The following is a 27,965-nucleotide window of genomic DNA, read 5'->3' as shown; positions in this document are numbered from 1 at the left end:
ATGAAATGAAAACAGAAAAACCTCTCTTAAGCATTTTTTTATTTCTCTGTTATTTGGTTTTCTACTTTGGTACACATGAGCTGCGGCTATATTTCACACAGAAGCTGACATATCTCATTATGACACGCCCCATAAAACAGAGCACATATAAATCACCTGGCAGGGTTTTGCTTCACCTAGTTGTTATTGCTAAAATCTTTATTTCTAAGAGCACAAAAGGGAACATTCCTTGAATCTACAGATGAACAAGGACGGGGTAAGCAGCAGCCAGATCTGCCAGGATGGGAGAGAGGGACCAAAGACATGGGCTCCCTCGTGGTTGTCCACAGAGACATGAACAGCACAGATGAAGAAGCCCAACAAAAATTTCAGAAAGACCAGGGCCAGTGGGGAAATACTCCCGGATTACAGCCCATCTATCAGACCCCTCTGGCTTGCTCAGTCCTAATAGACTGTGACATAAACACGATTGCCCAAGGTGGCCTAATACCGAAGCCAGCAGTGCCTATTCTTTGGTCTTAATTCCTTTTATGAGTATTGTTTTATCCTGGAGCTCTAGACAGCCCCTCTCTTGGGCAGGAGCACTATCCATCCCTCCCCTTGCCAGCCCCCATGTCCCCAGCCAGTCCCACATCAAGACCCAGCCAGGCCTTGCCAGCTCTAAAATGTCTTGCCCTCAAAGGCCTGGAGATTAAAGGCAGAATCCAGAAACTTCTTCAGAGAAACCAGGTGTGTGTTCCTGTTTCCTGTGGCTGGTGCAGCCGCTGGGTCACGGCCAACATACCTGGGGGAGAAGAGACAAGTTAAGGGGAGGTCTGGGCCTGGCCTAGCCACTACCCCAGGACTGCATCGGGTCTAATCCTGATCATCATCCTGCCGTATAGAAGAAGAGCCTGAGGCTCCAAGAGGCTAAGTGGCCTAAGATCAAAGGAGGTTCTCTCATTCAGTTCTGGCTTCAGAACAAAAACAAAGGTTTACTCTCCATAAGGCGGAACTGACAGGGTCCCTGATCTGTCATCAACAGTCACAAAGCCAGCAAGGACTATGGGACCCATCCCCTCAATTTCCAGTGTGGTCCAGAGAAGGGCAGTAGCCAGTTCTGGCTCACACAGCCAATGGGGCAGGCAGAGCCAGGATGGGGCTTCACGCCCCCAGAATCCCTTGAGCCCAGAGGAAGTAAGGCGTAGGTGGCAGATACCCCCCACCCAGCCCTGTACCATATGGGCCGTGCCCGGCTCAGGATGGTCATGAAGCGTGGGCTGATGTAGTCATAGTAGCCCATGTTCTTGTGCTCTTCCTGACACCACACCAGCTCTGCGCCTGGGTACTTCTCTGCCTCTTGCTTGATCAAGTCGAAGGGGAATGGAGAGATCTGGGGCAGGCAGGGAGAGAGCGGAGTACAGCCAGGGGAAGGGGGCGTGCCCACGGCCAGCGCCCTAAGACAGTAGCCTCAGCATCCCTTGTGAGGCCCAGTCCTGCCCCTGACAGGCATGCTGCCCAAAGCCAGGGGGCTGCCAATTGGACCCCGTCCATTACCCTGACTGGGCAAGGGGCTAGGGTGCACCTGTTCCAGGCGGGTGATGGCCACTTGCTCCTCCAGGCCCTGGCTGCTCCGCTCCTTCACCAGGTCATAGTACACTTTTCCGGTGCAGAAGATTAGCCGCCGTACCCGCTCAGGAGCCTGCGTCGCAGCCCCATCCTCAGGAATCACCCGCTGGAAGCTGGTCCCTGGAGGTCCCACAGGACATTGGCAGGGGCATCAGCTCCCAGAGGAACAATAACTTGGCCAGAACAGCTTGAGAACCAGACCTACATCCCTGGGCCCCCAGGCTCTCCCCAGCCACTGAGACTAACCCCAGGTTTGGATCTGTGGCTGCAGGGGGCACCTCTTGAGACAAACCATGGAGCAGGGGACAGCTGACACCCTCAGACATCACACAGAGAGGAGTAGAGACAGGCTGGAGCCAAGGGCACGGCCCCAGGAACATGAACATTTAAGGTGACAGGCTGGGGGTGGGGGGGCACGTATGCTAGGGAGAGCCCTTGGAGGGGACAGAGAAGGTGGCATCAAGTCCCCATCTGATGGCATCGATGTCTATCCCAAACCTGCTCCCCATCCAGTCACGCTCACCTCCCACATGCGCTCCCCAGCCACCGGATCACCAAGCTAGAAGGTGAGTCTGGGGGGTTGCTGCACATTCGTCCCTCCCTCCCTCAGCCCTGCTGTTGTCTGGGGGGCTGCTGCACATTCGTCCCTCCCCAAGTCCCCATCTCCCTGTACATTTTTCCTTCCTGGGCACACACCATGTGCCAGACACCAAGGCAACCATGCTGCAGAGAACCTCTGAGTCAAGCCACTCAATCTCTGTCCCCCAATCTCTGGTGAGGACTGAAGGACAGAGGGTAACTGGCTGCCAGTCCCCAGCAGAGGAAAGCAAGCACTGGGTGCTCAGGCCAGGCGGTCCACAACGTCAATGCCAGGGCTCTGAACCGCCGGCTCGGTCATCTGCCCACACCCGAGGGCACGCCCACACATATACAAGTGAAAAACACCTGTCCACGCTGCTGAGTCCCTTCCTGGCCAGCACCTGGCACTCTCCCTACTACCCCGGAATGTGTTCTCAGACGGCTCTGCTCTGGCGAGCCTCAGGGCCCCACCTCAGCCCCTCCCTGATCCTCCCTGGATCACAGCTCAATTCGAACACCTGATCCTTCAGATACTTTATCTGACCCTCAACTCCTAGGTAAAGGAGTCTGAAAGCTCTTGGAGGAGCAGTGGGTCCCCAGGGCCAGCAATGTCTATTTGGTTCAGGAGTAAAAAAAAAACCTGAATAAGTAAATGAACCATACTCAGTGCCCTGCCGTCCTAGGCAGGCCTGCACCAGGCCTCCCTCCTCTCAGCTCCCCTAGCATAGCCGGGTGGGCCCGGCTGCTTGGCCCAAGTGAGCCAAGCCGGACCTCATCAGGTGGCTACCATGCTAACTTCCCAACCTAGCCGCTGGTGGGGACAGAGCCCGGAGCTGCGACAGAGGTGAGGACAAGAGTCCGAGGAGCAGAGGGCCACGGGCCACCAGGCCCCCCCCATCAGCCACCTCCCCGGCACACTTAGGCACTTACCAGATACCATTTGGTCGAAGCTGGACTTGGCCTCTGGGTGCCTCAGCAGAGATTTGGGTGTGAAGATGATCAGCTGGAAGGGAAACATGTGCCCATCTGGCCCGAGCCCCCGCCCCTGGGCCTGGCACTGCCGAGGCAGTGAGCAGGGCGGGCAGCTCACCGGCTTCCGGAAGGGCAGCAGGACCTGGCGGCGCAGCACGTGGAAATAGCTGGCTGGTGTGGAGCAGTTGACGACAATCCAGTTGCAGTCGTAGAGCTGGCTCACTTCAAAGTCCTCCGTGAACACCTGGGGGGCCGGGGTATGGCTGGGAGGCGGCCCACCTATGGCACCCATGCCCCGGCCCGGCCCCAGGGGAGGGAGCACTTACGGGGTATGCATCGGAGTCATCATTGCTCATCTGCAGGAACCTCTCAGGCCTTGCTGAGGAGTGTTCTGGGCCCTGAAAGCAAGTGCCAGATGGCATGGCCTGGCCTAAGTGCAGGGACCCAGGGCACAGGGGAAAGTCTGGGTGGCTTCTTAGAGGAGGTGCCCTCTCTCTCTGGAACCTGAACCACAGTAAAGAACCAGGAATGTGGGAGAAGAGGAGAGGGAGGATGTCTTCAGAGGAGGGTCTGGTCAGAGCCAGCACATGTGAACGTGTGGGACAGGAAGAACAGGTAAAAAGACCAAGGTGAGGTGCTTCTTCCAGAATGTTCTGGAATTGGCAGTTGCCATTTACTGAGTACGTGCTGTGTGTCAGGCACAGTTCTATGGACCCCATACACATTATTCACTAACCTTGAAAGCAGCCCCATGGTGTAGACATGTTTCCTCACTTTACAGACGAAGGTGAGTTGCAGAGATTAGGAACAACCCCATGGTCACCCAGCCACAAGGGGCAGATTCGAACCCATGACTGACTCCTACTCCTGTTCTCACCCACGTGGGCGGCTCTGCTCGATGACAGCAGCAGGACAACACCACAATGACCTCCAAGGTGGCCCCCCATGGGACGAAGGTGATCTGTCCCACAGCCCACAGGCACCAGTCAGGCTGCCCCACCCTCCCCACCCAGCCTGGCTCAAGTTCCACCCTGTGCCTTTCCAGCTACCTGCCCTTGGGCAGGTCCCTCCACCTCTTTCCTCATGTGTGAAGCGGGAAACAGGACCGGCCGCCCAGTCCGGTTGTGAGCGTTCCACAGGATGACACAGGCTACGCTGCTCAGCGCCGCGCATCCTGGCTCCGACAGCAGAGTGATCAGTCCCTGACTGGATGACCAGCCCAAGCGGCACAGGCCCGCAGGGACATGCACGGCAGCCCAATCATCCGGCGGGGGCGGGGGAAGGCCCTGCCCCCGGTCACAGAACCAGGCTGGAGGCCGCACGCACCCTGCTCCTGGCTGCCTCTGCAGCCCGCACGGCCCCACACGTCCCCTACCTGGGCAGGCTGCACACCCACCGGGGGGTCTCGAGGGCCCTGCTCCTGCCCTCCCGCCCCCACTGGCCTGCGCACCGTCCGTGCTCCCTCTGTGCCGCCGCTCGGCAGAAGACCAGAGGACAGGCCACACTACACGGCGTTACGTCCGGATCCCAGCTTCTAGCCGTGTGACTTCAGGCAAGCCCCTCTACTTCTCTGCCTCAGTTTCCCTCATCTGGGAAGTGGGAACAAGAGCTACTTCATTAATTCGCTGTCAGGACTGGAAGAGCTCACAGAGGGGGTGTGACACAGAGCAAACCCTCAGACGTGCCAGCTGCTTCCATCGCTCGTGACAGCCGTGCCACCCAGCGGCGGCACACGTACGCGGGCCCCACCCTGCGCAGACCCGTGTGTTCTGGGGGCCTGGAGGGAAAACACCGCCCAACCCTGCAAGCAGCCAAGGGCCCACCCACCCTCTCCCAGGCGTGCCAGGGCCTTCCGAGCCCCTGGGCACCACGTGGCCCTACCATGCCCTCCATGCCGTGGGGCAGCAGCAGGACGATGCCGTTGTGCCGCACCCACTTGGCCTGGCCGGTGCTGATGAACTGGTCGATGATGCACTGGGCCATGTTGTGGAAGTCACCAAACTGAGCCTCCCAGAGGACCAGGGCATTGGGGCTGGCCATGGCATAGCCCAACTCAAAGCCTAAACAGAACACACAGAGACAGAGCCCGCCACACACTGTCACCAAGTGGCAGCGGCTCCAGTCAAACCCAGCCCTTGTTCATACACTCTCCGTGTCCCCACCCATCCTTCCCAGCAGGCCAGCAAGAGCCAGGGGACTCCTTGTGGCCCAAAGGCCAGAATCTCCCTTCCTGGAAGCTCACAATATGCTCAGAGATGCCACCCTCAGCCCTAACCTCACATATGGCCAGCTTCAGCCTTATCTAGACCTAAGCCAAGTCCAAAGATACCCTGGGGAGGCAGCAGGCATCATCTGCCAAGAGGAACGCCCCAAAATATGTGCAGTGCTGCCAAGTGGAAGGGACGGGGTGGGGGGCTGCTCGCTGCAGGGTTCCTGCTTCTCGGAGGAGGCAGTAAGGGAGGAAGCAGGCCAGCTAAAGGTCAAGCCAAGGAAGAAAGAGTACAGAGGACACAGTCCTGGGAGCCCAGAGCCTCCGGGGGTCTCTTGAGATAAGAGCGGCTGGGTGGTCATGGTCAAAACAATAAAGATAGGACAGCTTGGGATGCAAGACCCTCTCTGGTCCCCAGGTATCACAGGGTCTGCCTGACCTGCAGGCAGAGTTCTGACCCACCCAGGACTCCATACTCTGAGAGGGAGCTGTTGCACACAGTGTAGGGGGCCTGGTCAGGCCAAAGGTGGTTCATGGGGACACACGTCCTCCGGTCAACTTCCTGGTCATGGAGAACGTGGTGCCGGTGACTGGAGAGAGACAGATGGGGAAGGGATGGAGGGCAGGTGGATTACCACCTGTTCACCCAGAGCAGGTGGGCCAGGTAGCAGGAGACAGGCAAGCCTCTGTCACGGTGCCAGGAAACCTGACTGAATTCCAGACGATGATGACACCAAGAAGGCCCTGGGAAGCCAGAGCAATCTGGTGTCTCTTCCAGGTAGCCTCCCTTCCCATCCCAGTGGTAATCCCACGGGGTCAGAGAGGTGGCCAAGCAGTCTTCTGATGGCTTGGCCCAAGAGCAGGGGCTGGAGATGCTGAGGGGGTTACCTGTGACAACCTCAGCCAGCTAAGGGCTCCCCAGACACGGGCCAGGAAAAGGAGGAAGAGCCGGCTCCACCCCAGAGCTCTTGGGCTGATTCTGGGAGACCCCACACACAGGTAAGCTCTCAGCAATCCCGTGGGGTGTACGAGGACAAGGCTAATGCCCATGGGGCCCCAGGGCCCAGAGACCACTCTCCCATCCTCACCTGAACGTGCCCCTCTCCACATCCTGCCCACTGAGCCGCACGTGGATGCCCTCCTTGAGCAAGGAGCCGAAGGCCATGTACTCCGCCAGTGCCCAGTCCACCGTCCGTGTCTTGGTCATGTCCGCACGGCCCCGCAGGATTCGAGAGAGGCCTGTAGGAATGAACAGCCAGCCTGAGGGATGCAGGGGCTTGGCCACCCCAGCGGGGACAGCCATCGCACCAGGGCCCTAACCCAGGTGTGTATGTACTCAGTGTACACCGCTCCCACAGAGCAGGGCCTTAGCAGGCCACAGGAGACCCAGTGCCGGGCAGCCCTCCTCCGGCACCCCCACTCCATGAGCAGGCCTGAGCCCACCATCGCCCCGCCACCAACTTCCCTCCCTTCAGGAAGAAGGAGCAGGCGTCACTAAGTGAGCATCTGCCACATGCAGACACTGTGTGCACTGAGTCAGGAACATTCCTCACGGGTCACCTGCCAGAGTGGTGCTGACTGTCTCCACTCTCCAGATGAGGAGACTGAGGCTCAGAAGAGGGAACGGATTTACACATGACCACACCACTGTAACGATGTTTGGATCTGAGCCCAGGCACCCAGCCCAAGCGGGGCTCCTGCTGGCCCTACACCTATACAGGCCCCATGTGACGAGCACACCGAGCAGGCAGGCCAAGAGCCCGGGCCACCGTGCACACTGTGGAGGAATCCCACAGGCTGGTCGGAGCGTGGCAGGCATCCACACCACCGTGGGGGCCCTCCAGGCTGCCCAGCCAAGAGGTATAGCCAGCAGCCACCTACTAGCCTAGGTTCACCCAGGAGCGGCAGGCTCGCCCTCTCTCATCCATCCAGACCACCAGGAGGCCCAGCACTCCTGCCACTTCCCAACATTCCAGACCCAACCAGGCCCTCCACGGAAGCCCTTGCTTCCCTGCTCTCCTTCTGTTTGACCCACACGCAACCCCAGCAAAGGCACTGCGAAAATCCAAGGTGCCCAACATAAGCCTTGGCCACTGGCACCCGGAAGGGGGCAGGGCTTCCCAACCTGCCCGCCCTGAGAGGAACTATTATCACGGGCACCTCACAAGAGCGCCAAAGAGGCTCCAAGAGCTCAGCTGACCTGCCAAGCCCCAAGTGGGGACGCAAACGCGGCTCCGCGGCCCCTGAGCACCATCTCCCACAGGGCACGTGCTAGAGCCTGCACAGCAACCTTACCACTGTGGATCTTAAAGTCCTCCACAGGCACGGAGCTAGCCACTTCGCCAATGTGGGTCAGCACGTCCTCGGGAATGCCCGTGGCTGGGCATGTCATGCTCTTGGGCTCCCCATCCACATTGAAGAAGCCTGAGAGGGCAGAGACTCTGTGTGCTTCTGGGTGGCGGTCAGGCCTCAGATCCCCTGGTCAGCCTACCTTCCCAGAATTCAGGGGCCCACCTCTTCCTTAACCCCACCTGCACTCAAACCCTGACCCACCCTCGGGACCTGTGACAGCTGACAGCCACATCTTCCCCTGGGCCCCTGTGGGGGCTGCTCCCTGGGCCCAGGGTCACAGCCATCTAGCTCCATCCCACAGAGGCCCTCTGAGCACCCCTCCCCCAGGCTCTCTCCACTCTGGAGTGCACCTGCTTTGGCTCAGCTCTCCCTTTCCGGAGAACAGCTGGTTGCATATGCGCCCAGGGCAATGCCATCTCTCCTGTACCCCGGCCCATCCCCACCTGCAGGAATTAGCACCCCCAGCCTCAGGAGTCTCAGGGATGGAGCCCGCAGCCTCTGGGCTGGGCCACGACTGCCCTCACCCAGGACCACTGCAGTCCTGGTCCCAGGCCCAGGTCAATCACTCTCAGCCACACACCACTCACTCACCAGGCCAGGGGGAGTCCAGCCAGTGCTTTATATGCAGGATCTTTTTATCCTTGGACCTGCCATATGCCTCCTCACAGATCCTGTCATATTTGGCGATTTCTTCCTGAAATCAGGGTGAATGCAAGAATTGAGGCAGTGATGGCCTGGATAACCAAAAGCTGGATCAACATGGACTCGTAAGCCCTGGTCCCCTTCACTACACTACATTCTAGAACTGTCTGTCTACTGGCCCGCAGGGACCCTGTGCCCAGGGGCCAAAGTCTCAGAGTTAAGGGGGATCCCTCCTGCTCAGCAAAGGACTTGCTGGAGGTTCAGAAAAGACTCACAGTGCTTGCTCTCAGAGCTCCCTCAAAGCAGGAGGACCAATGCATCCATAGATAACTGTGGGGACAAACCCAGTTCAGGGCTGCCTCCTGCAGGAAGCCTTCCTGGACTCCTGCCTGAGGCTGAGCTTCCCCCACATGGCAGCATTCACTGTCCCACCAGGCTGTAAATGTCTTTGGCTCTCTGTCCCCCTTGACAACGAGGGGCTGCTGGGGACAAAGACCATATTGGCTATTTCTTGAAATCACTGCCAACATCAGCAACTACCCCAGGATCCCGGCTCTGCCAGAGGCTTATCTCAGGCATCCATGCAGCCCGCCTGCCCACCTCGAACTCTTGCAGGGTGACTGTGCCCTCAGCAATGAGCTTGTCCGCGTACTTCTTCAGCACAGGCACCTGTCTGTGAATCTGCTTGTACATGAGCGGCTGCGTGAACATGGGCTCGTCCATCTCGTTGTGGCCACGCCGGCGGTAACAGACCTGCAAGGACAGTGTGGGGAGGGGCTCAGTCCCTGCCCCCAGGCTGTGCAGGCCTAGTCCTTGCACAACAGGGCGCGGGGGCGGGGGGGGGGGAGGCCGGCAGGACATGCCCTTCCAGGCCCCTGAAAGCCCCCCACTACCACGTATCACCGAAAGCCCCACCTCCCAGCCTTTGCAGAAACTCTCTCGGTGGCACTAAACCTTCCAGCCAGAAAGCACTCCCAGCCCTCAGTGCCGAAGACACTGCAGACCTAGCCCACTCGGTCACAGCCACCCCCACCCTGGTCTCAGCCCCAAACCCACCAAGTCCACCACCACATCTTTATTGAATGTGTTCCTCCACTCGGCTGCCACACTGCACACGTATATCACAGCCTCTGGGTCATCCGCGTTCACGTGGAAGATAGGTGCGTTGACCACACGGGCCACATCGGTGGGGTACGGTGAGGAGCGGGCCATGCGGGGGTCTGTGGTGAAGCCAATCTGCAGAAGCAGGGGGAATGGACAGCGCCTCTGGAGAGCTAGACAGGCACCGTCTGCCTGGGAGACTGGTGGGTCCAGGAAATCGGGGGGATCTTTGCCTTGAGGTCCGTTAGGTGTGACCAGGAGGGACATGGCACAGGAAGGGAAAAGAGTAAATGATCCCTCAATCGGGGCCTATAGCAGGTCCTACAGCGATGGCAGCAACACCAAGGTAGCCTGCCTGCTTTTTTCTCATTTCATGCGGTGGCAGGTAGAGCGCAGGCCTGGCTAACCGCCAGCCCCGTCAGCTGCTATGTGTGCAATGCTAAGCCAGGTACTCTAATCCCCAAAGCCTCAGTTTCCTCATCTGTTCAAAGGGCTCATTAAATACTACTTCACAGGGTTATTCTGTGAAAATTAAATGACTTCATGCAAATAAGGCAATTAACCCAGGGTGTTATAGGCTCAGAAGAGCTATTAGTAAGCACAGCTGCCTGAGGAACAAAGGCCTATGACCATTGTGTTCTCAGACTGGTTCCTAGAGAGCTAAAAGGAGCATCTGGTTTCATGCCCAGCCTCTGTGCTAGTTACATCTGTATGCCTTTGTCCTTACAACGTTCTCCATAGTGTGTGTGTGTGTGTGTATTTACATGTACACGTATACATATAGACACAAACCAATTTCATAGAGGAGGCTGGGGAGAGCAGGGATCCTGCCTGAAGTCACACTGGGGAGTGGCAGAGCAGTGGGATTAAAACCAGGATCATCTCGGGGCACCTGGGTGGCTCAGTCGGTTAAGTGTCTGACTCTTATCTCCGCTCAGGTCATGATCGCAGGGTCCTGAGATCAAGCCCCACATTGCGCTCCATGCTCAGCACAGAGTCTGCTTGTCCCTCTCCCTCTGCTCCTCCCCCCACTTGCTCTCATGCGCTCTCTCTCAAATAAATAAAATCTTAAAAAAAAAAAAAAAACAGGATCATCTCAAAAAAAAAAAAACAAAAAACTAGGATCATCTCACACTTCCCCCCAAAAGTGCTACCTAGAATTCAGGAATGGGGGACACCAACGAGGCCCACCAGGCAGCCCAGGTCCTCACCTGGTTGTTGACAACCACATGCACAGTACCATTGGTGGTGTAAGAGGGCAGGTCACTCAGGTGGAAGGTCTCATACACCACACCTTGGCCAGCGAAGGCAGCATCCCCATGAACCAGGATGGACATGACCTGCAGGGCCGGATGTGAGTCAGGAGGAGTCTGAGCCTGTGCAGCCCAGCACTGTGTCCTACAGTACTAAGATCCAAGCCCTATTCCTCCGAGCCCACCCCTCAGAACCCAGTCCTCAGAGCCCAGTCCTCAGAGTCCACCCCTCAAGCCCAGTCCTCACAGTCCACCCCTCACAGCCCAGTCCTCAGCGTCCAGTCCTCACAGTCCACCCCTCAGAACCCACTCCTCACAGTCCAGTCCTGCCAGCCCACCTCTCAGAGCTCAGTCCTCACAGCCTACCCCTCAGAGCCCAGTCCTGCCAGCCCACCTCTCAGAGCCCAGTCCTCACAGCCCACCCCTCAGAGCCCAGTCCCTCAGAGACCATTACTCTATCAGAGTTCAGCACTCGGAGCCCAGCCCTCAGGGCGCACCCCTTAGGAACCAGGTGCGTTCACCTTCTTGCCCTGGGCATCCCCTCGGTAGAACTGTTCTGCCTTCGTCTTTCCCTGCACCACAGGGTCCACGGCTTCTAGGTGGGAGGGGTTGGCCACGAGGGACAAAGTGATATTTCTGTTGGTGACCCGGTTGATCCTCTCATGGTACATGCCGAGGTGATATTTGACGTCTCCAGAGCCCTGAAGGTTGAGGCAGGCTGTGAGGAACCCAGCCCTCTCACCGCAGACAGGAAGACAAGCAGACATGCAAGCCCACAGTGGGGCTGGGACATTTCCTAGATTCTGCTCCCTGGGAAGGCTGTGCTATTCCTGACTGACACCCTACCCCTCCTTGAGAAAGACAGGCAGGTTGGGGCCAGACAAGCTCCCTCATCAGAGGCCCTCCGCACTGTCAACTACCATCCTCAGCATTAATGACAGTGCAAGCAGAGAAATGAAGGTGCTGGTAAGAACAGTGGCGTGGCCTCTGGGCAAATACTGGAGCTGAACCCCTACCTAATTCCTTACACCAAATAACCAATAATGTATACATGACAGATGAAGCCATAGCATAGCAGAGAAAAACATCATATTTTATATGATCTTGGAGTAAGGAAGGCCCTTCCAAACAATGTACAGAGCTCAGAAGCCATAAAAGATAAGGCAGCTAAAATTTAATAAATCTGCCGAGGGCGGGGTAGCAAATCCATGCACAGTGTTAGGGGGGAAAGAATCAAGCTGAGAAAAATATTTATAAGACAACTGCAGGCAAAGGGCTAACGCCCTCAATATATAAGACACTCTTACAAATCAGTAAGACAAAGCCCCAAATCCCATAGAAAAATGAGCAAAAGCCATGAAAAGGAATTTACAGAAAAAGAAATATACATGGCTTAAAAACATGTGAAAAGATACTCAACTTCATAACAAAGCAATATGTTAAAATGCAATCATTTTTGCACCTATCATATTGACAAAGACAGGAAGATTTGACAGAGTAAGGGAGGACAAAGCCTGGGACCTTCACACATGCTGGGGGTGGGCCTACTGGTGTCTTCAAGCTCTCTGGGGGGACGTTAGTCTGGCTACTGCATCTCTCAGACACCATCTAACAATGTCCTCACACACGTGTGCAAAGAAACTCATTCAGCAACTTAACACCCATCAACTGGCGAGGCGCAACCCAGGGGCCTGCTCGAAGCTCGGGGAGCTCCCGTGTGCTGCACGAAGCCGCGACAGCTCATTAAGTGAAAAGAGCAAGGTGCCACGTGCTGTCACAAGCTGCCCCCCATCTCCCGGCCTGTACAGACAGGTCTGTCCCGGACGGATCTGTGGGTTGGGACCTGTGTGGAATATTTCTGGAGGTACACACCTTAACACAAACACTGGCCACAGAGGAGCCTCTGAAGAGCAGGCGAGGGGTCTCAAGAAGGAAACTTAATCTCATCAGATACACTCTTTTTTTAACAATGCTCATATTTTTTAATTTAAAAAAATTGTAAATACTTTTTAAAAAAATATCCTTTAACCAGACTTTACACAGTTTATACACATCATCTCTGATTCCTCACAACCATCCTGGGGGGCAGGGGTTTTCATCCCCACTTTACAGAAGAACAAACTGAGCCTGGGAGAGATGAAGGTGACATTAGAGCGAGTGCTCTGATCTCTGATAAGCAAAATGAATGGCATCTTGGGGAGATTCTGGGCTGGAAGTCAGCAGATGTGGATTCTAGTCCCTGCTTTGCCTAATGCACTGGATGACCTTGGAGCAGCCATTTAATGTGGTTCATTTTAACAAACCAGGCACCCGTCCTGGGTGCTGGAGCTTCGGGGATGAGGTCCCTGCCCTCATCCTGCTACCAGCCTAGAGAGGAAAACAGATACACACACATGTGCACAGGCTGGAGAAGGCCAGAAGAGAGATGGTACGGAGGGGAAAAGGAGTACAGGGGAGGAAGGGATGGGCTTGCTGCCTTGAGGACCAGGAGAGCCACCCAAAGGGGAGCCAGGCAGGGCTGTGAAAGAGGCAGAGAGCAGAGAGCAAGGCCGTCTGTGTTCAGGCCCAGTGTGGGTGACGGCATCAGGGTGTGAGGTGTGCTTAACATACGTGCAGACCAGGAACGGGCGTGTGAGCAGAGAAATGTTTCCTCTGCTCCTCACTGGGTGCAGGAAGCTGTCCTGGCCTCCCAAGGCTGTCCTGGGCAAACAAATGAGTGAAGAGACCCTTCTGGGCTGGCAGTCAGGACCCTGGTACAGAGTCAGGCCACACAGCTAAAGTAACTGTCTTTAGGCCCTTCCCTGCACCTCTCCGGGCCTCAGCTTCCCTAGCTGAACATAAGGAGGCTGGTCCAGATTGCCTGAGGGCTCTCCCAGCTGTCAGAGATCATAGCACTCACTCTAAAACACCTTAGTGACCTCACACAAACATACCCATTTTCTTCCCACTTTTCTGCGTATCCATCCATCTCCAGGTCTGTTTGAGCCTAGATGCTTCTGGTCCAGTCCCTCCCTAGTGCACCTCCCAAATATCTGGGACCAGGGTTCGGCACCTACCTCGTCTGCCGCCTCCAGCTTGGGGTCAAACTGGCAGAATATCTGCTCCAGGTCCTTGCGGATCACGTTGGCCAGCACATTCAGCCTGCCCCTGGAGCCACAGGTGGTAGGACTCTCATCTGGCACAGAGGCCACCTCACCCCAGAGCCCCAGCATCCCCACACTCCTGCCCACCTGGGCCTATCAGATTAGCATGGGGGTCAGGGAAACCCTCCCCGTCAGGGAAACTCTCCCTGTACAGTCCGAGGGAGGCCCAGTGCTCTCATTCTGTCTCAATCTACAAGGTATGTGAGTGGTTCTAGCTGGCCAACTCCCCCAGAAACCCCTGTACATCCCACTCAGATTCTGGAGGCCCTCATAAGCAGAAGTCACCCAGCCTCATGGCAGGATGCACACACCCCCACTCCTCCCAGCCACACCCCCCTACATCCCTGCCCCACCCCATCTCCCTCCCCACCCCCAGAAGCTGAGCCTAACCCAGTACCTCAATCCCAATCTGCTAATGCATCAGAGCTGCTCAAACATGACTCCCAGCCCAGCCAGCAGGTCAGATCCTGACCTGATCCTAAGGTCAGGAGTTACCAGGGGACCTGTCCAGGGGAGCCGAGGTCTAAGGGTAGGGGTAGGAAAGCAGCCAGAGACCAGGGACTCTCTAGTCCGGCCTGGACTTCCCATCAGGATGCAGTTTATTCAGGGGTGGGCACCAGGCTGATCAGGGCACAGGGGAGGACTCAGAACTCACCCCCCCCCATAGCCCACCAGCAGACACCAGCCCCAGGCCTGCACACACCCTGGCCCAACTTCCAGCTCCACGTAGCCCTGTGACAGAAGGGCAGCCCTCTTCCAGGTGGACTTCTCCTATGTTCTGGGGGTGGGGGTGGGGGGTGGCGGGCAGAGCTATGAGGCCAAAGGAGCTAAATGAACAACCCTCAGCTCCTTTGGGCAAAGCCTTAAACCCTCCCCTTACCCCCAACTATGGAGGTCTGGCCTGGAACAGCCCTTACTCAGGCCAGAAGCCTGCCCAGCACCACCACATAGTCCCAGAACTGCCCCTGACTGCCCAGTGCCATCCTCCCCGAGAGATCCACTGAAGCCATGTGTGTGGGATCTCACACCACTGGGCCAGCTCTGCCTGACCCTCTGACGAGACACTGGGCATTTCTGGGCCCCTGAGAGCAAGGAGCTGTGACAGACAAACCCCAGGCTCCTGGCAGGCTAGCCCACCGGATGGGGACCCTCTCACACTGCATCTGGACACCTGGACACCCCTCATGTTAGTGCAGTCCAGGACTGGCTCACCTGTGAGCAGATGGAAATGGTCACAGGAAATGCTGGGGCCCTGCCTCCGAGACTGCTCAGCATGTCCTCTTACACCCCGTTCCACAGGACCTCTGGCCACCCTGACTCTGTCCCCAGGCTGTAGTCCTCACTAGGGCATAGGCTCCAGCTCAGAGGCTAGCACCCAGCTGCTAGGCCAGCCTTCCAAGTCTATCAAGGTCTCAGGGAAATGTGCAGTCAGCTGTGGCCAGGGGAAAAAACCCTCAGCTCACCTCCAGAGATCCCCCTCCGGGGGACGCCAACCCAAGGCCACCTGCCCAGGCCCTGCCCTCGCTTCCCTGGGACATGCTCCTCCACAGGAACCTCAAGAGGCACGATACACCCCTTTTCTGAAATTTTGACCCTCCTGGGGACAGTGGCAACATGGGGAGAGAGAAACTAAGTCTGAGCAAACACGGTTAGTCCCTGCCTCCATGTGCTTTTGGCCAAGTGCCTAACTCTGTGATGAGCAGGCCCTAGGGCCCAGGGACTGAGAACTTTCTAGGCTATCCTACCTCTATCCCCAGATTCCATCAAAACCCCTGCTCTGATTTTCATCCCCTCCCTTTCACCTCATTCTGCTGGGCCTAGAGAAGAGACAGGCTGTGGAGGAGCAAAAAGGGGGCCCACCTGTGTGGCATCCCCAGGATGACATTCTCGATCCCCATCTCACTGGATTTGTCGATTATGGTCTTGAGGGCGGGAATCATGACCTCACAGCCCTCCAGGCCAAATCGCTTCTCAGAGGACCACTTCCGGGCCAGGAAGTCTTCAAATCTGCTTGGGGAGAGGAGAAGGGAAAGGATGGAGAGGCTGGGGCTCACAGGGGGCCATTCATGAGGGCTAGAGCTGGATGCCCAGGACAGAGGAAGCAGCAAAGTCACCTCCCTCTGCATAATCAGGACCTGCTACCAATATCCACCACCAAGGAGCGTAGGTCAGAGGGAGGCTGGGCATCCTCCCAGCCTAACCAAAGACTTCTGCCTGCACCCAAACCCAGCTATCACCCTCACTTCCCCTCCCCCTGCTCCCAGCCCACCATCCTACACACACACACTACACAGGGCTCCCTCTCCATGCCCCAAAGACCCCCTCACCACTCAACTCACATTCCAGCCTGCACCTCACCACCAGGGATCCATTCTGCACCCAGCAGCTGAGCCCCATGCTCTTCCTGGCCGCTGCAGCCCTGCTCTACCCAGTTTCAGATGACCAATGGGCAGAGCCAGGTGGCACCCCACCTGCAGGGAGGCACTGCTACACTCGCTCCATGTAGGGACATCTTCCTGTCCAAACATTCCCACAGCCACTTTCCATCACTTCTGCCCCTGCTGTCATGTTCTCCTGGAGGCCATGCCTGCCCACCTGCCCCCGTGCTGCTCCTACGGGCTTCCCGAGGCCAGGGGATGAGGCCCATCCAGTCTGCCAGTGATCCTGGCTTCTTAGCCAGGGCCTGGAGCAGCCCCTCCAACCACGTCCGCCACCCAGGGTGGTGCTGAGGGTCTGACCTCATGGAGCGCACCAGCCGGGCCAGCAGGGTCCGCTTCTCCTCACTGGAGAACTGCATCACGCCAGGTGTCTCGAACTTCTGCCGGACCCACTGGCACTGCTCCACGTCATTGATGAACATGAACTCCAGGCCGATGTGCTGGCAGTAGGTGCTCTGAGGGAACAGACAGGGACTCCACAAGGAGCCAGGAGGAGGGACAACTGTCCTGAAAAGGCAGCACCCTCCTTCCCTCTAGCACGCTCCAGAGACTGCCAGCAGGGCTGCCTGACACACCCGCCCGTGCTCACCTCCAGGCGCCGAATGATCTCCCGCAGAGAGAGGGTATGTTCAGACCCCCCGATGAAGGTGGTCGTGGGCAGCTGGAACTCCTTATCTAGGTCAGCCTCCCGCAGGTCATAGAAAGCTGACGAGGCACACACAGCCCAGGCAGTAGAGGGGAGGGGAAAGGGGTGAGGGGTCAGGCCCCGGTGGGGCCCAGCAGTACCCCCGGACCTCCCACCAGTTCCAGCTAAAGGTCAAGGACTCTTGTCCGCAGGGTGCAGGGAGGCTGAAAGTCAGAGCCCCGCCTGTACCACAAGGTGGGGCTTGGGCAAGTCTCTCTAGCTTGCTGAGCATGGTGCGCCAGCTAGGCAAGATGGGGAGACAACACAGTGAGGTAGATGGGCAAAGGTCAGAAGAAAGCCTCTAGGGCTGACTGCTGGGCCCCAGGCCCCAGAGGCCAGTCAGTCCCAGAGCCCCTCACTGGGCCCCAGGCACCAGCTGGCTCTGGGCCTGCCAGAGCATCAGGAACTCTCACCCAATTTATCGATGGTTGTGATTAAGTCTGAGGGCACAAAGGAGTCCAGGTCTGCGTCCAGAATGCCCAGGGGGTCCAGCTGGGCCACATGGTGGCCCCGGATCTGGGAGGAAGGGAAAAAGGTTGGGGCCAGGCTGGGACACAGATGGACAGACCCTCACCAAAAGCCATGTTCTGGGCCCTGGCCCCTCATCCCCCACTTCAGAACCTCAACTCTCCACACGTCTCCAGCACCCAGCCACTGCACAGTTGCCGAGGCCATGAGCACTAACGTGGCAGGAGCTCAACTCTGTTTAAAAGCACAGCACGCAGCTTTCAAAAATAAGGATGCATACACAAAAGGATTAACTGCAGTAGTACTGGCAGTCACAAAATTCTAGAAACTTCCGAAATGTCCATCAATAGAAGACTGGCATATGGATATGGGAAACCCACACACGGGAGTACTATAGAGCTGTAAATAAAAAGTCCCTATCTGCTGCAATGAGGCAGTCTCCACAAAATACTGTTAAGCAAAAAAGCAAACTGCAGAAAAGTATGTGTGGCAAACTCTCCATTATCTAAGAAAGAGAAGATTCGAGTAAATACACACATTTGCACGTATTTGTATATATACAAATAAATATATGCATTAGAAGAATACATCATAAAACAAGAAAAACTATTATCTGTGGAAAAAGCACAAAATAGGGTAGAATGCCAGGGCTAGAAGCTATACTTTTAAGAAAACATTTTGCTTTGAAGATTTGATTTTGGAATCTTGTAAATATTTTATACCACTATAAAACAAAATTAAGTTTTAAAAATTAAAATAAAACAAAAACAAGTGAATTCATGTATCCATCTGGTCACATAACTACACAATCGACTAACAGAATATCCCCAAAAGGCAAATAGAACTCCAGGAAAATAATATTATAAATTCATTTTTATTAGTGGTAGTGGAAGTATTCGAGTTATACTGTAAAACTGCACTGTGTAGACTGTGGGAAAATCAAGTTCGTCATTGTACTGATGTCTTTGGGAACCTCTACTTTTGGCATCTTTAAAAGAAGACAGTGACATAAGATTAATGAGGACAAGGACAAAACCTAAGTCCTGCGTCTGAAGTACGTGGAAGCATCATATAAACCCATAAATGTGTTATCTTTAAAAAAACAGTACATATTTCCTGGCTCTAACCACTAAAAGGGCCCAGGAGGCACGACCAGACCATAGCAGTGACACTCCCAGCACTCCCTGAAGAATTGGCGGGTCCAGGGCCGGGCAGAAATGCACAAGATGAACTCGGAGCATCCTGTCATACCAGAAAGCAAAGGGGCGCTCAAACTGCTGGGCAGGGAGTAAGGACACATTCGGACAATGGGAAGGATGGTATCTGTAACAGATCAAAACTCATCAAATAGGTTTAAATTCATACATTCGTATCGGACCATCTTTGGAGGATACCTCACACTTTTGAAAATCAGCCAGTAAAATGAAAAATCAAGCACTGATCCTGCCTTTCCTAAGCCATTTGCACCTCAGGATAAATGGGGTTAACAAAGTAAGTTTTTCCTGATGGAAGCATTTCAGGTAATAAACAAAGAAAGGTAGAAATAGACTATTATCACCCTTTTTACCACTCCTAATGAATTAATGTGTCCAGGAAATAATCATCCAGAGCTGCTAACTGATGAAGTACCCATCACCACCAGGAAGCTGATTTTAAAACAAAAAAAATCAAATCTGTATTGGATAAAGCTTCTAGATGTAATTACCAATTTACAGAAATTACACGGGACAAAGGGACAGATGAAATGACACCATGGGGATGCAATCAGCAAAATCCAGACTCAGGAAAACTCTACAGCCCAAACCACACACACAACACACACACACACACTAAATGAATGAATGAATGAATGAATGACAAGGAATACACACAAAACCAGAGAGGAATCTGTAGAGCACAGGAGACTCAAGAACCACATCAGCTTATCACAACCTATGGCTTTATTTGGATCCTGATTCATTCAAGCAGTAAAATCATGAGAGAAGCAGGCAACCGTGAATACCAACTGGGTATCTGATGACCTTAAGGATTATTGTTAACATTTTTAGTTGCAACGGTGATATTGTGGCACATTTTTAAAGAGTCTTTATCTACAGAAATACATGCTGAAATGTTTGATGTGAATGAAATGGTATGTCCAGGATTTGCTTCAAAATAATCATCGGCCAACAGGTGAGGGCCCGGGGTGGTAACAGATGAATCAACACTGGCCCTGTATTAACGGGGGTGGGATTTGCTACACAATTCTTCTACCTCTTCTGTGTTTGAGAATGTCCATAATAATAAGTGTGAGGATTTTTCAGTACTGTGTGTTGATGAGTCAAACGAGAGCTCTCGCTCCTACAGACCTGTAAGGAGTGACAGCCCGCCTGGTGGGAACTCCCTCACGTCAGGCACAGCCTTTGGCAGATTTCTACCCTAGAAAAACACAGTAACACGCCTGATTTCAGACACTACCCTGCTTGAAGGACTCTCCAGTGCTTCATCTTGGCTAAAGAACAAAGAGCAGCTGAAGAGCTGGGAACTGTGCTGAGAGGACAAGGCCCTCGGGCAGCACCATGAATGTTACCTTGTATTTAACATGGAGCTTTGTGTTCTTTGTTCTTGATTTTCAAAGTAAATGGTTAGCTCATTTTCTGACTCTTTCAGCCAGCCAAGAACAATTACTACTTTTTTTGCTTTGCAGGTGGCCCACAATTCACAGGTCCTCAGGCAAGCAGGGAGGCCCAGCCCTACAGCGTCTGTCTTCCATCCCGGGTCACTGGTGCACAGGCAGTGAGGCTGCCACCCTGGGTGCCTCACTCGGAGGCAAGGCACCATTGCCACTGGCTAAGGACTCCCCCTCCCCGGCTCCTGCGGTGGCTTGCTGCTCCTTCCCATGGAGTCTCTGCCAAGGGCCCCAGAATGCCCTTGCCCTTCCTTCTGCATGCCCGCCTGACAAGTTGCTCTTATGAAATACTTTCTGCCACTGATTCCCAGAGAGATCCCAAACGATTACACTTGTTATGGAGGGAACACCCAGAGCAGCTCTCCAATTAGTCCTGTTCAGTCAAGACCAAGAATATGGAACCTCATCAAGATGCTTCGTCAGAGCAGGGGCCCAGCCTGGGGACCGAGCAGGGGAGAGCCGAAGTCTCCAGAACAGAGCAGCTGGTAGAGAAGGAGCTGTTTACTGAACTATCCGTTCGTTCATTCATTCCGTAAACCCTAATTAAGCGCCTGCTGTATATCAGTCCCAGTCCTCTTGGAATGCTCAGTCAAGAAGAGAAAACAGACATTAAACAAGGGTCGATCTACTCAATTTTTATTCAACCTTAACCGAAATTGATTACTAAGTACCACTCTAGGTGCTTGGGGCATAGTGGTGTGTGAGACAGATAGCACTCCATGAGAAAGACCAAACAAAAGACCAGGGAGTAGTTAGTGATGTGAACAGTTACATGACGACGAGTAATGGGAAGAGAGAGAGCCACCGGATAGAGGACTCAAAGGGGCTCTCTGGAGGAGATGACGCTGGAGCTGAGCCAGCCCCGTTCCCATCAGCACCTGGCCACACGCCAGAAGCCAGTCCCGCCTCCAAGCCTGGGCCCTCCCAGCCACTCACCTGGTAGGCCCGGATCAGGGACTGCACAGCCAGGTGGTCCTCTACCAGCTTGCTGGTGTCGGTCCGACTCGAGACTGCTGGCCTGCTCTCTGGGAACCGTGGCTGAGCCGGGTCACAGGCACCTTCCTCACTGGCTTTTCGGAAGAAGCTGTCCCAGGACTGGGCAGAGGCAGAAGTAAGAAAACAGTCAGTCAAGTCAGGGCCTGGGAGGAGTCGGGGGTGGCCCTGCCTGGGGGCCCCAGGGGTGTTGGGTGTTCCTTCACCACTATAGCTCTTAGGACCTTCCCAGGACCCTGCCGAGACCTCTTATAACCAGCCCAGGGCCTCCCAACCCAAAGCCCAGATCTCTTCAGTCCCCAGCTTGGAAGTGTGTTGAGGGAAGGCTCTAACTTGTGACCCAGGGGCCTCAGGTGTGAAAGAGGCTTCTACCCTGGGGAAACATGCCCTCACACACTGTGCGCTGGCAAGAGGGCAATTTGGCAGGCAGGGCCTCAACATCTTCAATGAATGTAACTTTTTTTTTTTTTTAAAGATTTTTAATGAATGTAATTTTTGAAGCAGCAATTCCATTTTAATAATTTATTCTACAGATGTACTTATATAGGTGTGCCTGGATGTATATACAAAGATGTTCCTTACAGGACTGTTTACAAAAATGACAACATAAAAAAAATCTAGGGGCACCTGGCTGGCTCAGTCGGTAGAGCATGCAACTCTTGATCCTGGGGTTGTAGGTTTGAGCTCCACATTGGGTATACAGATTACTTAAAAATAAAAATAAATGAAAAATAAAATCTCAAAAAAAAAAAAAATCTAAGTGGTGACCAGTAGAAAACAGGTCAAACAAATATTGGTACATTTAGATTCTGGAAGATTATGCAGTCTTTAAAAAAAGAAGGTGCATTTATTACTATGGATGTAGAATATCACTAAGATATGCGACTGCAAAGTGAGCCAAGCAGAAGACGACATGACTGCTACTGTTCGTGTGGAAGCCAAAAGCAGACGTGCATATGCACAAGCACCTCCGTGTTCCAGTGTTTTCTTCTCCACACCCTCATTCGAGAAAACCAGGTGGCACAAGCCCTCTGGAAAGCAGTTTGGCGATGCCCATGAAAATGTTATACCCAGAGCCTCTGTGACCCAACAATTCCACTTTGGGGAACTGATCCCGCAGATAGCTGTGCACGTACAAGACGACAAATGGACTAAGTGATGCCCTGTGGCAGTGGTCGTGACAGCCAGGGCTTGGAAATGAGCGAGAGGTCTGGCGGTGGGGACAGGTGTGGCACATCCATACCACGGATCACTATGCAGCTGGAAAAAAGAACAATGAGGCTCCTGATGCACTGACATGGAAAATCTTGGAGATGTATACTAAGAAAAAAAAGCCTGGAGACGTTGTTTTTGTGTACAGTGGGGAACTGAGTTTGCAATAAATTTACCTAATGGATACAGAAGAAGGATAAAGGATAAAGAAATTTACTGAAAGGATACAGAAGCAACTAAGAATAAACTGGGGGACAGATAGGTGGTCGCTGAGCAGACAAGGGATGGATTGGGAGGGAGACTTTTTACTATGTAACCCCACACTTTCTGGTTTTGAGTCATGTTATCACTTTCCCCTGAGAGTGAGTGAAGAGGAGGGAGAACAGCTTTACTTCTCACTCCTCGCAGTCATCTGAGGGGTTTTTTTTTTGTTTTTTTTTTTTCACCATCAGCAGGTATTTATTCAGCTCAGTACATATATAAACACTCTGGCCCTAACTACGCAACAAAGAGCCCCCTGGCCACAGCACAGCATGACAGAGGGGGCAGGGGCAGGTCTCAGACCAGGTGTGGCTGAGCAGGACAGGATCAGGGCTTCTCACGCCAGACCACCACCTACTGGCTGGTTCAGCAACAGGACAGCCACGGACTCTCCTCACCCAACAGGAGAACAAGGCTTCTATGAACAGGGACGCTGGAGGAGCCGAAAGGCAAAGAAACCTGCCCAAGATCACACAGCGGGCAAGCCGCTTCTCCCCACGGCCCCCTCCACAGCCCGGCTCCAGGAGCTTCCCTCCTGCACAGCAGGCAAAGAGGGGGTGCCAACCTTGTGGACGCTCTGGGGATTTTCCAACCAGGCGAAGTACATCTCCTCCATGTAACTGGAGCTGCCTCCACGTTTGCCGCTTGGGAAGGTGGCCGGTGGCCCAGAGGACCTGCTGCGCCAGTTGAACATGTGGACATCGTGGGGGGCCAGGAGCCTTGAGGCCTGTGCCCCAAGCCGGGAGGGCAGCAGTCTCAGCTGACTCATTCTGGACACAGGCAATGAGGGAGAGGCATAAACCACAGACCAGAATAAAGGCTCCGGCAGCCACTATTCCCTCATCCAGCATTTGTTGGTTCTACTGGGCAGGTGGCCCTGGGCTCGGCATGGATGGGACAGAGGAGAATGGGACAGTCGGCCAGCCCTCCTGGGGTCACTGCCTAGTGGGAGATCCCAGCTCAGTCAACTTCACCAACAGCTATTCAGCATCCCTGAGCCCCAATCCCGCCGTGCCCCACGCACCCCAGCCCACACTCCCTCTCTGCTGTCCCCCTAAGCCTGATAGAGAGACAAGTACCACCCAGGCCCTGCCCCAGGGAGCATTGAGCCTAGGTCCTGAGCCCACTCAGAGGGTCACAGGGCATGTGCAGGCAGTACACCCAAGAAAGAGTGGGCCACAGAGCTGGCCACCCTGGAACTCGAGCAAGGGAGTCCTCCAGGGGCTGGCGTGTGCTATGCCTGGCCAGGAAAGAGCCTGAAGAAAGGGGTCTGGCCGGGCTGCACTATCTCGGGAGGCCTATGGCACTGCTGGGTCTCTGGTCACTGTCACCAGAAATGACTGGTGTCTTTCTCTGACTGCAAAACCAGCCCACAGCACTCTCCCAGGCCAGAAAGCCAATCACACAGGCCTCAATGACCCCACTTCACAGTGGGAAAAATACAGTCTCAGAGAAGGGAAGGGCACTGGGGCACAGTGAAAGGCAGAGCAGAAGCCTGGCCCCATGCCCAGCCCACCGCGGCTCTCAGCTGGAGCCACCCTCTCTGGCTCCACTACCCTGCCCAGAGTTTACACTCAGAACCAACAGCACTCAGGACAACCCACAGCTCAAGGGGTACATACAGGCTGGAGAGGACCTAGAACGAGAACCTGTAGCTCATCTTGTCCCCATTATGTCAACTGCCCTTTGCCCGGGAAAATTCCTGAATAACCAGTTTTAAATACTGCTTCCTCCACCCCCTCCGTGGCCAGACAATAGGTCTGAGAGCCTGAGAGCCTCCTCCAATCCTGGCAAGCCCTGGGGCTCCCTATCCAGGCCAGATGGGGGTTGACAGGGCCCACTAAGGCCACCTCCTCCTACACAGGATTTGTAAAGTAGGACCTCTGTTTCCCTACCCCCACCCCCACAACGGTGAGCAGAGCTCCGTCCTCTGCTCCAGCCCAGCACTGCCTGGACACAGAACAGCAACCCCTGAATCCTCATTAACACCCTTCTTCCCAGAGAATCCCAGCCTGTAAGTACGGTCCAGCACCAGAGCCACCCCACCAGAGGTCATGTAGACAGGAGGAGCCTGCTTCCCCTTACGCAACTCAGTCCCAGAAAACATGCCTTCTGGGGCATAACTGGCTCCCAGGTCCTACCTGGCCGTGAGCCAATACCCTAGACAGGGCTTCCCCACCCTACCCCTGCCCTTTAGCTCAACCAAGTCACCAGAACTATCTGACTGGCCTTCTACAAGCCCTTCCAGCCTGCTTCCTCCCCCTCTCCCTCCAAACTCACATGAGGCAAAGAGAAGGGGGTGGTCTTCTCAAGGGAGGGAAAGTAGGCTCCTCCGGGAAACCAGCAGGAAATCTAAATAGAGTAAAATTAAAAAGCAAAAATTTAGTCCCGTGAAGGGAGGAAGAGGGTGGGTTCAGCTAGTACCTAAGCCCACAGTGCCCCAAGCTTTCCACATGCTCAACCCCTGAAGCTTCAGGCTGCAAGCCCAGCCCCACCAGCCGATGAGTCCAGGCTCCACAGCAAGGGTCGCCAGGGGCTGGATCTCCCTTAAAGAAAGCCTGGGCTCTGGGATCAGAGTGCCAGGGTCCCAACCCCCTGCTCTACTTCTGACTGTCCCTAGGCAAATATAAGTATAGGGCTGACCCAGCCCATATGGCCATAGGCAATGAGGGAGAGACATAGGACATACTGGCCTAGAAGATCAGAAGAATGTAAACAAGCCAGGAAGCTCTAAAGCAAAGGAAACCAGACACCAACAACATCCACTGCGGGAATAAAAATAAGAGCACACAGTCTGTGAGCACGGATTCTGCGGCAGATTCTGTTCACTTAACCCTCTCAACAATCTCATGTGGTGGGCACTTAGAGTAGTCCCATGTTATGAAAGGGAAACTGAGGCACAGAGAGACTAAGCTGGTGAGCGATGGGGCTCTGTGCGCCCTCCTCACTGCAGAGTCAAGATGTAAACCCAGATTTCCCTTAACCACATGCACTCTCCAAGAGCCTCAGCCAGAAGTGCACGTTCTACCAGCACCCACCCCCACTCCCACAGGAGAACAGGATGGCTAGGGTGGCAGTGACAAAGCCTGGCTGTGTCCGGAGTGGCCTAGTGCAGAACACTGTTTTACATCACTGAATGATCTGGAACGGCTGCTGGGCACTGCTATGGCTTTCACCCAGCCTGGTAGGAGGGCAGCCAGCTGGCCACCCCTGCCCCCATTCCCACAGGGCTTGAAGACCCAGGAGCCCTGAAGGGGTGGAAACAGAACCAACCTCAGCCAGAGCCCCTGCCAGCCTTGCCAGGTTCGGTCCACACAGGCCAAGACAGCAGCAAAGAGTTAGAGTCAGGCATTCTGTGAACCACCTGCCCAGCCCAGTCCCCAGTGGACTAATAGGTAGGTTGCTCTGGGCAGCTCTTGGGGGTCTCCTCTCTAGGGACAAGGTCACTACCATCCCCACCCCCACAACCATAACAACTGCAGGCATGCTGTCCAGGAAGCCTCCCACACACAAGGCCCTGCCTGGGCTGCCCTGATGAGGACTGCAAGGCAGTATGTCCGTTGTAGAGATCAGTTAACAGAGATCCAAAGAGAGGAAAGGCCCTCCCCAAGACCTTGAAGCCACGCAGCAGTGGAGGCTGGACTCACACTGCTGCAGGCCGACTCTGGTCCCACATTCTGAAAACTGGGTGGGCTTTTCTCAGAAATAAATCCAACTCTAGTTTGCTGAACCCAAGAGAAGGCAGACTCCAAGGTAAGGAGCAGGGCAGGGAGGAGTGTGCTTATTTCACTGGCAGAGAAGGAGGGCCTGAGCTAAAGCCCAGAGGTTGTAAAAGTACAAAGGTAGTGGGGATCTGTTCCAAGAGCCTAGGGCATGTGTGGCGAGGAGTTGCAGGGGAGGGGCTGCAAGGGCGGGCTTGCGCCCCTAGGTGGAGGGGGAGGGGCTCAGAGTGGGACCCTTAGAGTCCGGTTTATGCCCGCCGCACCTTCCCCTCTCCCCCGACATCTCCCTGGGGATGAGAGAAGCACTTCCCAAGCTGGCTGCGACCTCTGGCCCATCCTGCCTCTCTCACGGCCTCAGTTTGCTCATCTGTAAGCAGAGACCCTCGTTAAAGCTGTCTACGAGGCCCCGCCCCCAAGAGGTCCTGAGACTTGGAAAACTGCCTGTGTGTCCCGCCAGGTACGTAACGCCGGACCCTCCCCATCCCCAGCTCCGCTGCCTTCCGCAGGCCGGCCCCTTAAGAGGGTGAGGAGAAGCAGCCCACGCCCCCCTCCCCCAAGGCCACAAAAGGCAGCGTGGTCAGTCTGTAGTCTTCGGGCTGGAGAACCCACGCTGAAGCCTGAAACCCCGCCGTTCACAAGGCTCTCCTTCACGCAAAACACTGCATTCAAAGGGTCGAACATGCGCGAAGGGCTGAGGGTCCTTGCAGAGGCCGCGGCCAAATAAGGGCGGAGCCAAGGTCACGCTCACCCCCCCACCCCCACCTCCCCCGACGGGGCCCCATTCAGGACCCCGGGTAGCGGCTCCCCAGGACCCGAGAGCAGAGGGGCCGCACCCGAGACGGCAGGAGAAGAGGAGGTGCATGGACCCGGAGTGGCGGGGCCGCCGCGCTCACCGGGCCGGCGGGTCCGCGCAGCAGCGCAGTCCTGGAAGCCGCGTCAGGGGCTGGGCGCAGTGGGTGCGCGACTTGCCCAGCCAATTACCTGGATCACGTGACGCGGCAGCGCCGGCCGCTCGAGAGCGCGCGCCCGGGAGACTCCGCGCGTCGTGACGTCTCTGTGTATGCCCCGCCCCTTCACCCGCCGGCGCTGTCCGGGGTGCTGACGGCCCAGGCCCGCCTGAAGCCTCCCCGGCCCGGGAAGAGTGAAGATCCCAAACACCTCAGGGCGGGACAACTCTGTATGGCTGGGACATCTGCTATGCTGCTGAGCCCCTGGATCCCAGTGTCCTCGAACGAACACTAAGGAAAATGTACCCGAAAATAACCAGCCATTTGTGTGCATGGGAGGATAGTTTCCATTTTATTTCCTGTAAAACTGCATGCTACTAAAAGTATCATTGTCGGGGCGCCTGGGTGGCTCAGTCGTTAAGCATCTGCCTTCGGCTCAAGTCATGATCCCAGAGTCCTGGAATCGAGCCCCGCATGGAGCCCACCATCGGGCTCCCTGCTCCGCGGAAAGCCTGCTTCTACCTCTCCCACTCCCCCTGCTTGTGTTCCCTCTCTCTCTGTCAAATAAATAAATAAAATCTTTTTCTTTTTTTAAAGTATCATTGTCTTAGGGTTGTTTGAAGAAAAGACGAGATAATGCATATAAAGTGCTTATCACAAAGCCTGATACACATTTTACCCTTCCATTGTCCCAGTGATGAAGATCTACACT

At 55.1% G+C, this 27,965-nt stretch overlaps 1 protein-coding gene across 3 annotated transcripts; it reads right to left on the bottom strand.

Moving 5' to 3' along the window:
* Positions 1-22: 22 nt before the first annotated feature.
* Positions 23-27,318, bottom strand: OGDHL (oxoglutarate dehydrogenase L). Of its 3 annotated transcripts, none has more exons than XM_031038731.2 (24): positions 27,140-27,318; positions 24,865-24,936; positions 23,150-23,354; positions 21,055-21,213; positions 17,396-17,498; positions 16,887-17,002; positions 16,598-16,752; positions 15,720-15,866; positions 13,773-13,863; positions 11,238-11,417; positions 10,675-10,803; positions 9,419-9,598; positions 8,963-9,115; positions 8,312-8,414; positions 7,664-7,792; positions 6,457-6,607; positions 5,831-5,958; positions 5,041-5,219; positions 3,486-3,557; positions 3,278-3,403; positions 3,118-3,190; positions 1,565-1,728; positions 1,218-1,372; positions 23-784 (listed from the first exon to the last, which is right to left on the bottom strand). In XM_031038731.2, the coding sequence occupies exons 1-24, from the start codon at positions 27,166-27,168 to the stop codon at positions 661-663; spliced, it is 3,123 nt and encodes a 1,040-aa protein (XP_030894591.1). In that variant the 5' UTR covers positions 27,169-27,318; the 3' UTR covers positions 23-660. The 3 variants fall into 3 exon arrangements, with proteins under 3 accessions (XP_030894591.1, XP_030894596.1, XP_006728243.1); XM_031038736.2 differs by having other exon boundaries at positions 27,200-27,318; XM_006728180.3 differs by lacking the exon at positions 24,865-24,936 and having other exon boundaries at positions 27,200-27,318.
* Positions 27,319-27,965: the final 647 nt, after the last annotated feature.

Source organism: Leptonychotes weddellii, chromosome 6 (genome assembly GCF_054177405.1).
Source record: "Leptonychotes weddellii isolate Sample4059 chromosome 6, ASM5417740v2, whole genome shotgun sequence".
In the NCBI taxonomy this organism is placed as follows: Eukaryota; Metazoa; Chordata; class Mammalia; order Carnivora; family Phocidae; genus Leptonychotes; species Leptonychotes weddellii.
The sequence above is the reverse complement of the archived record's forward strand: the minus strand, read 5'-3'. Positions and strand labels throughout refer to the sequence as shown.